The sequence below is a fragment of the Oncorhynchus kisutch genome, linkage group LG13 (genome assembly GCF_002021735.2).
Source record: "Oncorhynchus kisutch isolate 150728-3 linkage group LG13, Okis_V2, whole genome shotgun sequence".
Taxonomy (NCBI): Eukaryota; Metazoa; Chordata; class Actinopteri; order Salmoniformes; family Salmonidae; genus Oncorhynchus; species Oncorhynchus kisutch.
In genome coordinates this window covers 71,969,336-71,983,004 of record NC_034186.2, presented here as the reverse complement: position 1 = coordinate 71,983,004, position 13,669 = coordinate 71,969,336, and the positions used below count along the sequence as shown (strand labels likewise).

Genomic DNA, 13,669 nt, shown 5'->3' with positions numbered 1-13,669 from the left:
AGGTGTGGCCATCACAAAGCCCTGACCTCAATCTATAGAAAACATGTGCACAGAACTGAAAAAGTGTGTGCAAGCAAGGATGGATACAAAGCTGACTCAGTTACACCAGCTCTGTCAGAAGGAATGGGCCAAAATTCATCCAATTTATTGTGGGAAGCTTGTGGAAGGCTACCTGAACCATTTGACCCAAGTTAAACAATTTAAAGGCAATGCTACCAAATACTAATTGAGTGTATGTAAACACTGGGAATGTGATGAAAGAAATAAAAGCTGAAATAAATCATTCTCTCTACTATTATTCTGACATTTCACATTCATAAAATAAAGTGCAGATCCTAACTTACCTAAGACAGTTATTTTTGTCAGGAATTGTGAAAAACTGAGTTTAAATGTATTTGGCTAAGGTGTATGTAAACTTCTGACTTCAACTGCATATATACAGTTTAGTCATTTTGGAGAATGCTAGGACAAGCAAAGATATACATTTTTTATGAAGACGTTTATTGAGAAGAAAGGAGAATACTGCACTTAAAACAATATAAAGTGTGTGTGCTTGCCCTTACAGTTGGGCAAAAAAGTATTTAGTCAGCCACCAATTGTGCAAGTTCTCCCACGTAAAAAGATGAGAGGCCTGTAATTTTCATCATAGGTACACTTCAACTATGACAGACAAAATGAGGGGGAAAAAATCCAGAAAAATCACATTGTAGGATTTTTTATGAATTTATTTGCAAATTATGGTGGAAAATAAGTATTTGGTCAATAACAAAAGTTTCTCTCAATACTTTGTTATAAACCCTTTGTTGGCAATGACAGAGGTCAAATGTTTTCTGTAAGTCTTCACAAGGTTTTCACACAGTGTTGCTGGTATTTTGGCCCATTCCTCCAGATCTCCTCTAGAGCAGTGATGTTTTGGGGCTGTTGCTGGGCAACACGGACTTTCAACTCCCTCCAAAGATTTTCTATGGGGTTGAGATCTGGAGACTGGCTAGGCCACTCCAGGACCCTGAAATGCTTCTTACGAAGCCACTCCTTCGTTGCCCGGGCGGTGTGTTCATTGTCATGCTGAAAGACCCAGCCATGTTTCATCTTCAATGCCCTTGCTGATGGAATGAGGTTTTCCCTCAAAATCTCATGATACATGGCCCCATTCATTCTTTCCTTTACACGGATCAGACATCCTGGTCCCTTTGCAGAAAAACATCCCCAAAGCATGATGTTTCCACCCCCATGCTTCACAGTAGGCATGGTGTTCTTTTGATGCAACTCAGCATTCTTTGTCCTCCAAACACAACGAGTTGAGTTTTTACCAAAAAGTTCTATTTTGGTTTCATCTGACCATATGACATTCTCCCAATCTTCTTCTGGGTCATCCAAATGCTCTCTAGCAAACTAAAGACGGGCCTGGACATGTACTGGCTTAAGCAGGGGGACACGTCTGGCACTTCAGCGTAGTGTGTTACTGATGGTAGGCTTTGTTACTTTGGTCCCAGCTCTCTGCAGGTCATTCACTAGGTCCCCCCGTGTGGCTCTGGGATTTTTGCTCACCGTTCTTGTGATAATTTTGACCCCACGGGATGAGATCTTGCGTGGAGCCCCAGATCGAGGGAGATTATCAGTGGTCTTGTATGTCTTCCATTTCCTAATAATTGCTCCCACAGTTGATTTCTTCAAACCAAGCTGCTTACCTATTGCAGATTCAGTCTTCCCAGCCTGGTGCAGGTCTACAATTTTGTTTCTGGTGTCCTTTGACAGCTCTTTGGTCTTGGCCATAGTGGAGTTTGGAGTGTGACTGTTTGAGGTTGTGGACAGGTGTCTTTTAGAGAGCCAGAAATCTTGCTTGTTTGTAGGTGACCAAATACTTATTTTCCACCATAATTTGCAAATAAATTCATAAAAAATCCTACAATGTGATTTTCTGGATTTTCTTTTTCTTCTAATTTTGTCTGTCATAGTTGAAGTGTACCTATGACGAAAATTACAGGCCTCTCATCTTTTTAAGTGGGAGAACTTGCACAATTGGTGGCTGACTAAATACTTTTTTGCCCCACTGTATGTTAATTTTCCCTGGGCTTGATCCGTTCTTCAAAAGGAGGGTGAATGGGGTCCAGTATCAACCCCAATCACAAGACACAGTAACACACACACAGTCACATAACAAAACAGTCATAGCATATTATCAAATATCATTTAATCATTAATTTATCTATTTACAGCAAAAAGAGAAACAGTCATTGTTTTCAAAGTAAAAATCACATATTACAGACATGCACTGAATGAACATCCACGGGCAGTCAAGAACATGACAAACACAGGAAATGGCCCTCTGTCACAACTACCTCTCCACCACCACTGACCGGCTCTGCCCTGTCTTTCTGAACATGAGATCGTAACACATTTGGTCTGGAGGAGTGAATGAACACCTACTGTTGTCCTGCCTGCTGCAATTGTAGACAATCATTTTTGTACTCAACAATGACAACCAGACCAGTGTTCCTACACTCCTGTAGTTCACTCGATCACAGTTTAATATTCTACTGCTCCCCATACATTCACCCCAATAGGATAACAGTCAGTAAAACATGCTCTCTGCCAGTCAAGAGTCAGTACACTCCCACAGCCCACACAGGTAGTTCTGTCATGGTTCTCCAATAGTTGAGCCTCTCACTGGCTCTCAGTAGCTGTAGATACATCTTTGATGCTTGTTTGATGGTTCTATGACAGGTCTGTGATAGTTCTGAGTAGTGTCTCTTTGACCCTCAGAATATCTAGATCGTTGTGTGAGGGTTATCTGATGGTCCGGTCATGGTTCTGAGTTATCTCTGTCTGGCCTTTAGATGAGCTGTTGACTGTCTACAGAGACGAAGTCCATCCCCAGACTGTTAGATGAGCTGTAGACTGTCTACAGAGATGGAGTCCATCCCCAGACTGTTCTCCAGGGCTGTGTGGTAGATCTCTATAGCCTCAGCCAGGGGTAGGGTTCCTCCCTCACTGGTCTCTATGATGGCGATGGTCTCCCCAAACTCATTACACATGATGGTGGGAGTACCCTGGGTCTGGATAGGAAAGGAAGCATTGTATGGAGGATGTGAGAGAAAAACATATTTGAACAACATATTTTCTCAATTTTACAGAATAACACACCCTCAGAGGCCGCACACAGACCCCGCCAGCCCCTCACCTGCTGTAGGGTCGACGTCTGTATGTGGAACAGCTGAGGCTGCCCATTGGCCAGTCCCACCTGGGATGCCTCCACTAGCGCCACGGCGGCGCTGGTCTCCATGGCAACCTGTGCTGCGGCCGCCTCCTCCTGCCTCTGCTGGCGTGCGTGGGTCTTCCTGTGGTTCCGCAGGTTGGAGAAGGACTTGAAGGCCTTGCCGCACACCAGACAGGCGTGGGGGCGCTCCCCCGTGTGCGTACGCCGGTGCTCCGCCAGGTGCATGCTCTGGACAAAGCCCTTGTCACATATTTCGCAGCGGAACGGTCGCTCCCCCGTATGCGTGCGCAGGTGCTCTCGCAGGTGCGTGTTCTGCCGGAAGCGCTTGCCACACAGGTTGCAGGGGAAGGGGCGCTCTCCTGTGTGGATGCGCTGATGCAAGGTCACGCCAGAGGAGGAGACAAACAGCTTACCGCAGGTTAGGCACTGGTGGGATTTACCCCTGGCTACTGCACCACCACAGGACCGACCAGGAACCAGGCCGTGGCTCAGCTGATGCAGACGCCAGTTGGCTGCAGAGTTGAGCTTCTTCCCACACACAGTGCAGTCCAGGCCCCCTCTCATGAGGCTGGTGGTCCCGGTGTCTTCTGAGGTGGAGGGCTCTGAGAGGGGCTCCCCGTCAGGGCACACTTGGGGCTGGCTCTCTAACCCACCCTCTCTGTCTGCCTGGGCCTCAGTGGGGTGGACCTCCTGACAGTGGCGGTCTCTCTTCCTCCTGTGCAGGAAGCCAGCCTGGCATTGGGGGCAGGAGAACGGGGCCGGGGCCCCCGGGTGAACAGTGTAGCGGTGGGCGGCTAGCTTGGCCGGCCGTACGAAGGTGGCGGGGCAGTCCGGGCAGGGCCAGGGAGGGAGGTTGGCATGGAGTAGGCGGTGCTGCCGGAGGTTGGATGACTGGGTGAATGTCCGGTGGCAGATGTCGCAGCGGTAGGGGCGCACGCCAGAGTGGGTGAGGTTGTGGCGAGACAGGTTGGCCAGGGACGAGAAGGTCTTGCCGCAGTCTGAGCACTGGAAGGGCCGCTCGCCGGTGTGTGTGCGCAGGTGGTTGCGTAGGTGCATCTGCTTCTTGAAGGTCTTGGTGCACACGGAGCACTTGAAGTGTCGCTCGGAGACGTGGGCCGTATGGCGGTGTTTGACCAGGCGGAGCAGAGAGGGGAAAGCCTGAGGGCAGGAGGGGCAGGGGAACGCTCCCCGGGGGCCAGCTGGACCAGAGGGGTTAGGGTCAGTAGAGGAACCAGGATCAGCAGTATGTTCTCCCGGTTGGGACTCTCCACTGCCCCCTGGTGTCCCCTCCACATCCACCCTGTTCTCCTTTCCTCCCTCTGCCCTGCTCAGGGAGCTGGAGGCAGTGTCCTCCCCCGACTCGCCTATCTCCATCTCAGCCTCAGTAAGGGGGGCCATCAGGTTCTCCTCGTCCCCCTCCATGGGGCTGCCCTCACCCCTCTCCCTCAGGGCCCGGGCTCTCTGAAGGATGGACAGGGCTGACAGGGACATCCTCCTGGGGGCCGCTGGGACCTGTACAGGACATCGTCAAAACACATGCTCATACATTGACCGGTATGGGACTGAATTTAACTCGAGGAACAAAACATTTGCATACATTTCTCATTGATGAATTGCGCAAAACATTTCTCAAGTTAGAATTTGGAACTATAAGAACAATATTACCATTTTTAAAAAGAAAACGTGGTTACCAGGACGACAGGGGTAGGTGTAGTGGTGGCTGCTTTGGTGGTGTGTGTTCTACGGTGGTACAGAAACTTGGTCATATTGGTGAAGGTCTTGGCACAGTGCTCACACCTGTGGAGCGGCTCTGCTGTGTGAGACTTCCTACAGGACGGAGCGAGGGATGACATGAGGGATGACGTGAGGGGTGAGGAGGCAGAGGTAGGGATGGGCAGATATAAAAAGAGAAGAGAAGATTTGTCTCAGAGACCTCAATACAAAACAGCATTCAAAAAGCAATAGACAGAAAAACATTGGGGATTGTGATGGTGCATGATGAGAACATTATGTCTGGTCAGGCACCTACCTGTGTATGATGAGGGTCATCTCTGTGTTGAAGCCGTGACCACAGTCCACACACAGATACCGAGCCTCCCCGGAGTGAGAGCGCATGTGTGTCTGCAGTGACATCGCCTTCTTAAACACCTTGTCGCACTCCCGACACTCGTATGTGCCATGCTCGTGCACGCGCCTGTGTGCCGCCAGCCGATTGGCTGACGTGAAGGTACGCTGGCATTGGCTGCAGTGCAGGCATAGGGGTGTGTTTCTAGATCTTTTAGCCAGGGCGCGTCTCCCCGTTCCCTTCCCCCTCTCCTCTGCCACCCTCCCCCCATTCTCCTCCTCTCTCTCCTCCTCCCTCCCTCTGTCTTCCTCGTATCCCATCATCACCCCATCCTCACCGCTCTCCTTCTCCTGGGCCAGGAAGTGCTCCCCCTGGTGTTGCAGGAAGTCCTCTGGGGTCTGGAAGAGGAGGGCACACTCAGAGCACTCATAGGGGTGGAAGATCACCACCTCCCCCTGCTGCTCTTTCTCCTCCCGGACAGCAGACAGCGCCACCTCCAGTCTCTGGAAGCCGTTCTCTGGAACCCCCAGCTTTCCTACCGAGCCCACCCCTAGAGGAGTGAGCAGAGGGGGCAGCAGCTTGGCGCGCCGTAGGCCGGGGGTACTGGAGCCATCGGCCAGGGCCTGGGCACTGCAGATCTGGAGACGCATGGTGGCCGAGCCGGGAAGGGGGGAGACGGGGGGTAGGAAGGTGGCCCGGGAGGGGGTCGAGGGCTGGGGGGTAGACTGATGTTGTTGTTGTTGGGCCAGGACCTGAGAGGGGGGCACGGACATGATCATGTTTGAGTGAAAATAACTTTTTAAAAAGCTTTTTGACATTAAGTGTGTACAGTACCTGTGCTAAGATCTCCCCGGCCTGTTGTTCACTCAAGACAAAGTTCTGAACACTGACCAAGGGTGTCACAGTACCATCGGGCTGCAACACATACTCCTGGGAGAGAGAGGAGGAAGTTTGAGCCAAGAAAGGAAACACCTAATTCTGCCTGTCTGCTTTCGCGCTAAAGAATGTCAGCCTGTAAGCCCTTTGATGAAGGGTTTTCTGATGAAATGTGTTGGTATTTAATACTCACAGTCTCTGTGGCACTGTGCGTGCTGCTCTTGCTGTGGGTCTGTCTGTGGGCCAGCCACACCTCTGGAGAGTCAAACAGGGCCAGGCAGTCTAGACACTGGTACTGGACAGGCCCCGACACCTGGCCCCCTGTCCCTGCCTCGTCTGTCTCCAACACCTCACACAGTTCTGGGGAACACAACACAATGTTCAGCAGGTGAGTCTCACTATCTAGCCTCTCTACATTCAAACAACCTCTGCCTTTCATCCTTGAAACAAACCACCACCTTCAACCCCCCTCCTCAAGACACATATCCACCCTTTCCTGTCCTCCACCATCCCCTCCCTCTCACCTTGGTCCTCTGTCTCCAACCCTGCCTCTCTCATGTGCAGCTCCTGGTGCAGTAGCAGTTCATCTGGGTTCCTGAGGAGGGCCCCACACTCCAGGCACTGGTACTGGCTGTCCCCGTACTCTGAGATGCCCTGGATGGCCATGGCCTCCCCCTCTTCTCCCTCCTGCCCTGTGTGGATCTGCTGGTGCATCAGCACTTCTTCTAGGGTGTTGAAGAGCTGGTGGCACTCACTGCACATGTACTGGTGCTGCACGTCGTACATTCCCTCTGGGTCCTCCTGCTGGTCATCCATGGCTACTGCAAGGCGGTTTTTGTAGGACCGTGTGTGTTAGTCAGCACAATTCAATGAATGATAAAAAGGCTCCTGTCCTGGTCTGAGTTATAGTTCTGTGTTACGATCTTGATACAAGTGTGCCTCGATTGTTGAACTGAAGACTGATGTCTGTTAGTGAGCAAACCAGTGTGTTGTGAGTTTTAGGGCTTGAACCAGTAACAATGATTTGTATAGTAGCTAGGCTCTTTCCTCAGGTCTCTCACTATGATGTTCTGTGATGTCAGGACAACAGGGAGGGAGCCTGAAAAAAAGCAAAATACAGTAGGCTGTCAGCTAGGCTCTTTCCTCAGGTCTCTCACTATGATGTTCTGTGATGTCAGGACAACAGGGAGGGAGCCTGAAAAAAAGCAAAATACAGTAGGCTGTCAGCTATTTGGTAACACCTGTCCCAATCCCCAACTGGCCCATAGACATTATTTTAGTTTACAATGATGTAGGTCATTTCCATGTTAAAGGAGGCATGAGCACCAACATGTGATGTTGATAGGAGCATATCTCAAAGTGGCCCTCATACAATCATGGCCACCTAATCATCCCCAGCTTACAATTGGCTCACTCATCGCCCCTCTTCTCCCCTGTAACAAACCTCACGTCGTTGCTGTAAATGAGAATGTGTTCTCAGTCATCTAAGGGTTAAATAAATACAATTAAAATGAATAACAAAAAATATATATATCAAAATGGGTGTCAAATGGGTGTCAAATGGGTGTCAAATGGGTGTCAAATGGTTGTCAAATGGGTGTCAAATGGGTGTCAAATGAAGTCATAGATAAATGTTTCTAGTAATTGCTTTGTTTTCTGGTCAAACAGATGGAAAGAGGTCTTAGATTTACCAGATAAGCCTTTTTAAAAAAGGTATTAGAAATACATCAAAACACAATAATGTTGAAGTAATATTTAGGTAAACAACACTTAAATAATTTCTCCAAAACTAAAATGTAGGTTGCCTTCTTAAAACACTGCCTTGTGCCTTGTAATTCCGTTACCAAAAACCACATATCTTTAAGATGATAATGAAAGTTCACAGAAGCAACAAGGTAGACTTACCAATTAGTTAGTGTTTTTTTACAGTTTCTGAATTATTTAGTGATTATAACTCGTAATTCTGTTACCAAATTGGTAACATAATTAACGAAAAAACATTAACGGAATTACAGCAATTGAATTGAACACAATGTGAAATCAAATCATAATGTCCTCCCTTCCACTGGCATACTGTTATGTTCAGCTCATAACTGTTTGTCTCTTTCTGTTGTCTGGTGGTCAAAGCGAGTGTGAAAACAGTCTGGACAACCTCTCCCTCTTCTCTCTCTAGTTAATATCACCTCTCCCGGTTCTTACTGACGACTACCCAAGAGCCCCCTCTCTTTCCATTTACTAAAACTGTAACCAGCATCCGCACCCACTTAGCATCGGAAGTCCATGGACGTTGAAAAGTAGTTAAAATGTCAACGTCCACATACGTCATTTTGGGGGCCAGTCAGGGCCGGCCTTGATTTGACCCAAACACAGACGTCCATGATTGGTGACCGGACCAAATTTGAACCAATCATAAACGTCTATGTTTCACAAGATTGGACAGCACAGTACAGTGAAGAAAAGTAGAGTATAGTACAGTAGAGTTCCATACAGTAGAGCACAGTAATGTACTGTACTCTATTGTAATGTCCAAACTTGTGAAACATAGAAGTTTATGATTGGTTCAGATTTGGTCTTGTTTGTGGGCGGAGCTCATTATAGCCAGTGTGTAGAATGATACCCAATATATGCAAAGGATGATATTGCATATTTCTACCTTTGTGTACCTATTCAGGATGAATCACAATAAAGAAAATTACATTCATATTAGAGGTCGACCGATTAAATCGGAATGGCCGATTAATTAGGGCCGATATCAAGTTTTCATAACAATCGGAAATCGGTATTTTTGGATGCCGATTTTTATTTTATTTTTTACAACTTTATTTGACGAGGCAAGTCAGTTAAGAACCTCTAGTGACTCCCCATCCCGTACGAGGGAGCGTATTCATCGACTGACTCTAATTAGCATAACGCAACGGACATAAATATTCCTAGAAAATATTCCTATTCATGAAAATCACAAGTGAAATATATTGAGACACAGCTTAGCCTTTTGTTAATCACCCTGTCATCTCAGATTTTCAAAATATGCTTTACAGCCAAAGCTAGACAAGCATTTGTGCAAGTTTATCGATAGCCTAGCATAGCATTTTGTCCAGCTAGCAGCAGGTAACTTGGTCACGGAAATCAGAAAAGCAATCAAATTAAATCGTTTACCTTTGATGAGCTTCGGATGTTTTCACTCACGAGACTCCCAGTTAGATAGCCAATGTTCCTTTTTTCCAAAAATAATATTTTTTGTAGGCGAAATAGCTCCGTTTGTTCTTCACGTTTGGCTGAGAAATCGCCCGGAAATTGCAGTCACGAAAACCCCGAAAAATATTCAAAATTAGCTCCATAATATCGACAGAAACATGGCAAACGTTGTTTATAATCAATCCTCAAGGTGTTTTTCAAATATCTATTCGATAATATATCCACCGGGACAATTAGGACCGATTGGAATAATGGCTACCTCTGTATTTTACGTGAGAATCTCTCTGGGAGCATCAGGTGACCACTTGCGCAATGTAGCCGCTTACAGGTATTCTTCAACATAAATTCGTAAAACTACGTCACAATGCTGTAGACACCTTGGGGAATACGGAGAAAAAGTAATCTGGTTGATAGCCCATTCACTGCTCAATAGGGACGCATTGGAACGCAGCGCTTTCAAAACATGAGGCACTTCCAGATTGGATTTTTCTCAGGCTTTCGCCTGCAATATCAGTTCTGTTATACTCACAGACAATATCTTTACAGTTCTGGAAACATTAGAGTGTTTTCTATCCTAAGCTGTCAATTATATGCATATTCTAGCATCTTGTCCTGACAAAATATCCCGTTTACTACGGGCACGTTATTTTTCCAAAAATGAAAATACTGCCCCCTAGTCACAAAAGGATTTATTAAGAACACATTCTTATTTTCAATGATGGCCTAGGAACGGTGGGTTAACTGCCTTGTTCAGGGGCAGAACGACAGATTTGAACCTTGTCAGCTCAGGGATTCAATCTTGCAACCTTACGGTTAACTAGTCCAACGCTCTAACCACCTGCCTTACGAGGAGCCTGCCTGTTTTACGCGAATGCAGTAAGAAGCCAAGGTAAGTTGCTAGCTAGCATTAAACCTATCTTATAAAAAACAATCAATCATAATCACTAGTTATAATAAACCATGTGTAGTTATTACTAGTTTATCTAGCGTGTCCTGCGTTGCATATAATCAATGCGGTGCGCATTCACGAAAAAGGACTGTCGTTGCTCCAACATGTACCTAACCATAAACATCAATGGCTTTCTTAAAATCAATACACAGAAGTATATATTTTTAAACCTGCATATTTAGCTAAAAGAAAGGTTAGCAGGCAATATTAACCAGGTGAAATTGTGTCACTTCTCTTGCGTTCATTGCACGCAGAGTCAGTGTATATGCAACAGTTTGGGCCGCCTGGCTCATTGCGAACTAATTTGTCCGAATTTTACGTAATTATGACATAACATTGAAGGTTGTGCAATGTAACAGCAATATTTAGACTTATGGATGCCACCCGTTAGATAAAATACGGAACGGAGACTTTTATCTCCCTCACCAACTTCAAACATCTGCTATCTGAGCAGCTAACCGATCACTGCAGCTGTACATAGTCTATCGGTAAATAGCCCACCCATTTTTACCTACCTCATCCCCATACTGTTTTTATTTATTTACTTTTCTGCTCTTTTGCACACCAATATCTCTACCTGTACATGACCATCTGATCATTTATCACTCCAGTGTTAATCTGCAAAATTGTAATTATTCGCCTACCTCCTTATGCCTTTTGCACACAATGTATATAGACTCCCCTTTTTTTTCTACTGTGTTATTGACTTGTTAATTGTTTACTCCATGTGTAACTCTGTGTTGTCTGTTCACACTGCTATGCTTTATTTTGGCCAGGTCGCAGTTGCAAATGAGAACTTGTTCTCAACTAGCCTACCTGGTTAAATAAAGGTGAAATAAATAACAAATTTAAAAAATAATACATGTTTTGTTTACGAAATTATAGTTTCCAGATTCAACCATATTAATGACCTAAGGCTCATATTTGTGTGCGTTGTTATAATTAAGTCTATTATTTAATAAAGCAGTCTGACTGAGCGATGGTAGGCACCAGCAGGCTCGTAAGCATTCATTCAAACAGAACTTTCGTGCATTTTGCCAGCAGCTCTTCACAATGCTTCAAGCATTGCGCTGTTTATGACTTCAAGCCTATCAACACCCGAGATTAGGCTGGTGTAACTGATGTGAAATGGCTAGTTATTTAGCGGGGTGCGCGCTAATAGCGTTTCAAACGTCACTTGCTCTGAGACTTGGAGTAGTTGTTCCCCTTGCTCTGCATGGGTAACGCTGCTTCGAGGGTGGCTGTTGTCAATGTGTTCCTGGTTCAAGCCCAGGTAGCGTCGAGGAGAGGGATGGAAGCTATACTGTTACACTGGCAATACTAAAGTGCCTATAAGAACATCCAATAGTCAAAGGTATATGAAATACAAATCGTATAGAGAGAAATAGTCCTTTCATTCCTATAATAACTGCAACCTAAAACTTCTTACCTGTGAATATTGAAGACTCATGTTAAAAGTAACCACCAGCTTTCATATGTTCTCATGTTCTGAGCAAGGAACTGAAACGTTAGCTTTCTTACATGGCACATATTGCACTTTTACTTTCTTCTCCAACACTTTCTTTTTGCATTATTTAAACCAAATTGAACATGTTTCATTATTTATTTGAGGCTAAATTGATTTTATTGATGTATTATAATAAAATAAGTGTTCATTCAGTATTGTTGTAATTGTCATTATTACAAATAAATAAAATTAAAATAAATATAAAAAAATTGGGCGATTAATCGGTATTGGCTTTTTTTGGTCCTCCAATAAATCGGTATCGGCGTTGAAAAATCATAGTCATCGACCTCTAATTCATATCCATAAATTATGCATTTCTGTGTAGTACATATCAGGGACCCATGATGTAATTTCGTTACCGTAATTCTGTTACTTCACTTACTGTAGTTCAATAACCAAAATAGATTTACTGTAATTCTGTTAACGAACTTTGCATCTACACTCGTTCCAGTAAATGTTTTTGTTTAGCATACGTTTTAAAGTGACAAATCTGAGTCTCAGCGTAATTCCGTTAACATGGAATTGCCCTGTAGCTATTGCATGATTCCATAAAATCGTCATAGAAAATAGAGCCGATAGCTACACGCTAATTAGAAGCTGCAATAAACAGCAGAAGCTAACTGCATGTAGGCGCCAAACGGTGGTAGACGGGATGTGAAATAGTTAACAGGGACGTGTATTATTAGATTATTTTTTTCTACTCAAATATGGCATATAATTCATGACATTTAGTTTATACAAGTCACAGTGCTGCATGATAGCTTGCAACATTGCTTCTTGTGTGTTATCATTCATGTGGCGAGCTGTTGGCGGCGCTCTCTCCGATATCCGAGACCTCTTCGGAGGCACCGCTGTCTCCTGACTGTGGCTCCCCGGCTCAAGGCGGTCGTCAGGCGGCGCTATGCACTTTTCCCCGCAGGTCTCCGGTAGACACGACAGGCCCTTCCTTCCCCTCCCGTTCAAAGAATCTTACCTCTCATCTATTGTCGTTGGACAATCCCTCGTGAGGTAGTCACAAAGCTCCGCAGAAGCAACAATGCACTCTCCGTTCCGGCTATAAGTGAATAATGCACTGATTTGACCGTACGCATTTAAAATCGTGAATCTTCTGGCAGAGAAACATTTCGGTGCACGAAAAACATCGTTTGTCCGCGGATCATCCCCCTGTTGTCGGCACGCTCTTCTGCCTTGCGCTCTGGCCTTGTGACTTAGGAAGGAAGTGATTGGATACATTCCCTGTCAGTCATCAAGCGGTCTTTAGAGCATTTTCACAAAAAACGTACTGATATATTTGCGGTTGTGGGAGTTTACTGTCGCAATGTCGGTGTGGTTTGTCATTTGTTTTTTATCTACTTTAGACCTGTTTTACATTTTTTTAAAACCGCGCTCATCTGATCCTATTTGTTTAAACTTTAAATAATGGAAACTTTGAATAATGGATAATTGTTATGCTATATTAATATCACCATAATGAGAATATGTACAGTGTTTGCTAACCCTGCAATCTGAAACAACAATAAAATGACTTCTATAACTTGTTCTTGAATTGCCACAGTCTCACACTCACCTCTACTCCAACTTCTTAGCTGTCTTGAATGAAGACTAGAGTGGCTAAAGGTGCATGCCCACCAGGCAGTGAGAAGAATCCACTCTCCATTCTTCTGGTGATAACATCATGTGAACCTGCTATATTTTTTTATTTTCAAATCTCTTTTTATGCCAAGATGGTCAACTTGGTCTGTTATTTTCTCCACCTTTGTGTGTGTATGTCTGTCTCACTGTGTAATTGTGAGGGGTCAGATCTTCAAACTGCATTGCTGACTTTTCCAAAATGTTGCTTGAAATGTATGTATGCTGTTG

At 45.2% G+C, this 13,669-nt stretch overlaps 1 protein-coding gene across 3 annotated transcripts; it reads right to left on the bottom strand.

The window, feature by feature from the left end:
* Positions 1–2,166: 2,166 nt before the first annotated feature.
* On the bottom strand, positions 2,167–13,063 carry LOC109877715 (zinc finger protein 574). Of its 3 annotated transcripts, none has more exons than XM_031787155.1 (8): positions 12,783–13,063; positions 6,683–7,353; positions 6,352–6,518; positions 6,117–6,212; positions 5,247–6,034; positions 4,909–5,044; positions 3,182–4,729; positions 2,167–3,056 (listed from the first exon to the last, which is right to left on the bottom strand). In XM_031787155.1, exons 2-8 carry the CDS (start codon positions 6,972–6,974, stop codon positions 2,883–2,885), a joined length of 3,201 nt encoding a protein of 1,066 aa, XP_031643015.1. In that variant the 5' UTR covers positions 6,975–7,353; positions 12,783–13,063; the 3' UTR covers positions 2,167–2,882. The 3 variants fall into 3 exon arrangements, with proteins under 3 accessions (XP_031643015.1, XP_031643016.1, XP_031643014.1); XM_031787156.1 differs by having other exon boundaries at positions 6,683–7,257; XM_031787154.1 differs by having other exon boundaries at positions 6,683–6,979.
* Positions 13,064–13,669: the final 606 nt, after the last annotated feature.